We start from the raw sequence: 2,828 nt of genomic DNA, 5'->3' as shown, positions 1-2,828 counted from the left end.
CGTACGGAGACGATGTCGGCGATGCAGCGGTTGAGGTTCCCCTTGTCATCTTTGATAGTGATGGGTCGATCTTCTTTGATCCTCTCCATGGCCAAGGGACAATCCAGCTGGTGAGGAGATCAGTGACAACACCCCCCCCACCCCATGAGTGACACCAACCAACGTGGGTTGGACGATGCCACCACCGGTGCCGGTGCCACCAGGACTCACCCGGAATCTCCGGCAGAAGTCATCGATGGAGCTGATCTCCGAGCCCTGGACTTGCTTCAGGGCAGCTTTGAACTGGACCAAGAGACGGGAACAGGCGGCTGTGTACCTGGGGGGTGTCACTGGTGTCACCCCAACCCCGTGGGGACATCAAGGAACCATCTCTGGTGTCACCTAAACCCAACCTTCTCAGTGATTAAGGAGGACTCACTCGTTAGGAGAGACGCAGTCTTTGATGTAGGCCTTCTCCAGAGCCTGCAACGTCTTCACCACCGCAAAGAGCTCGGCCATGTTGTCGTATCTGCAACCACAACGGGGACCTCGGTGGAGAAGAGGGGACCAGGATGGAGAAGATAAGACCATGATGGACAATGGTGTGTCCCAGGAGGGACCATGATGGAGAAGACAAGACCATGATGGAGAAGAGGGGACCAGGAGGGACAATGGTTTGTCCCAGGAGAGACCATGATGGAGAAGAGGGGACCATGATGGAGAAGAGGGGACCAGGATGGACAATGGTGTGTCCCAGGAGGGACCATGATGGAGAAGACAAGACCATGATGGAGAAAGGGGTCCAGGAGGGACCATGATGGAGAAGAGTGGACCAGGATGGAGAAGAAGGGACCAGAAAGGACCAGGATGGAGAAGACAAGACCAGGATGGACAATGGTGTGTCCCTGGAGAAAGCAGGATGGAGAAGAGGGAACCAGGGGAGAACATGATGGAGAAGAGGGGACCAGGAGGGACCATGATGGAGAATGGGGCACCATGATGAAGAATGACGTTCCAGGAGGGACCACGACGGAGAAGACAAGACCAGGATGGACAATGGAACCAGGAGGGACCATGATGGAGAACAATGTTTCAGGAGAGACCATGATGGAGAAAAGGGGACCAAGATGGAGAAGAGGGGACCAGGAGGGACCATGATGGAGAAGACAAGACCAGGATGGACAATGGTGTGTCCCAGGAGGGACCAGGATGGAGAAAAGGGCACCAGGAAGGGACCAGGAAGGACCATGTTGGAGAAAAGTTGGCCAAGATGGAGAAAAGGGAACCAGGAGGGACAATGATGTTCCAGGAGGGACCAGGATGGAGAAGAGAGAACCAGGAGAGAACATGATGGAGAATGGGGCACCACGATGAAGAACAATGGTCCAGGAGGGACCATGATGGAGAAGACAAGACCAGGATGGACAATGGTGTCTCCACTGTGATGGAGAACACAAGACCATGATGGAGAATGACGTTCCAGGAAGGATCATGATGGACAATGGTGTGCCAGGAGGAACTGTGATGGAGAAGAGAGGAGCAGGATGGAGAAGAGGACACCAGGATGTCCAGTGGTGTCCCAGGAAGGACCATGATGGAGAAGAGAAGACCACGATGGACAATGGTGTCCCAGGAGGAACTCTGATGAAGAAAGGACCACGATGGAGAAGAGGCCAGCGTGATGGAGAAGAGGGCCATGGTGGACAATGTTATCTCGGGAAGAACCACGATGGAGAAGAAAGGACCATGATGGAGATGAGGTCACCACAATGGAGAAGAGGACACCATGATGAAGAGGCCACCATGATGGAGATGAGATCACCATGATGGAGAAGAGGTTAGATGGAGAAGACAAGACCAGGATGAATGCACCTCACCACGATGGAGATGAGGTCACCACGATGGAGAAGAGGTCACTGTGATGGATGTCACCATGATGGAGAAGAGGACACCACGATAGAGAAGAGATCACCATGATGGAGATGAGGTCACCATGATGGAGGTCACCATGATGAAGACGCCACCATGTTGGAGATGAGGCCACCACGATGGAGATGAGGTCACTGTGATGGAGAAGAGGCCACCAGGATGGAGGCCACCATGATGAAGAGGCCACCATGATGGAGATGAGGCCACCACGATGGAGAAGAGGTCACTGTGATGGAGAAGAGGCCACCAGGATGGAGGCCACCATGATGGAGGTCACCATGATGGAGAAGAGGACACCACGATGGAGGTGAGGTCACCGGGATGGAAGCCACCACGATGGAGATGAGGTCACCGTGATGGAAGCCACCATGATGGAGGTCACCATGATGAAGAGGGCACCACGATGGAGAAGAGGTCACTGTGATGGAGAAGAGGCCACCAGGATGGAGGCCACCATGATGAGAGGCCACCATGATGAAGAGGTCACCACGATGGAGAAGAGGACACCACGATGGAGATGAGGTCACCGTGATGGAGATGAGGTCATCATGATAGAGGCCACCACAATGGAGATCACCACGATGGAGATGAGGTCACCACGATGGAGGCCACCATGATGGAGATGAGGTCACCGTGATGGAGAAGAGATCACCAGGATGAAAAGGTCACCACGATGGAGAAGAGGACACCGTGATGGAGATGAGGTCACCATGATGGAGGCCACCATGATGGAGGTCACCATGATTCAGAGGTCACCACGATGGAGATGAGGTCACCGTGATGGAGATGAGGTCATCATGATAGAGGCCACCACAATGGAGGTCACCACGATGGAGATGAGGTCACCAGGATAGAGATGAGGACACCATGATGGAGGTCACCATGATGAAGAGGTCACCACGATGGAGATGAGGTAACCG

At 54.0% G+C, this 2,828-nt stretch overlaps 1 protein-coding gene across 1 annotated transcript in view; it reads right to left on the bottom strand.

The window, feature by feature from the left end:
• Nucleotides 1-5: 5 nt before the first annotated feature.
• Nucleotides 6-2,828, bottom strand: part of VPS28 (VPS28 subunit of ESCRT-I) — a gene marked incomplete at both ends in the record, with an annotated part of 3,249 nt that continues 426 nt past the window's right edge. Inside the window, 3 exons of the mRNA XM_010167952.2 lie at nucleotides 6-107; nucleotides 211-316; nucleotides 419-508. Coding sequence (XP_010166254.2) covers nucleotides 6-107; nucleotides 211-316; nucleotides 419-508 — 298 coding nt within the window. The remainder of the gene's footprint in view (nucleotides 108-210; nucleotides 317-418; nucleotides 509-2,828) is intronic.

Source organism: Antrostomus carolinensis, unplaced genomic scaffold (genome assembly GCF_000700745.2).
Source record: "Antrostomus carolinensis isolate BGI_N321 unplaced genomic scaffold, ASM70074v2 scaffold2605, whole genome shotgun sequence".
NCBI classification, from domain to species: Eukaryota; Metazoa; Chordata; class Aves; order Caprimulgiformes; family Caprimulgidae; genus Antrostomus; species Antrostomus carolinensis.
This window is presented reverse-complemented; position numbering and strand designations above follow the sequence as displayed.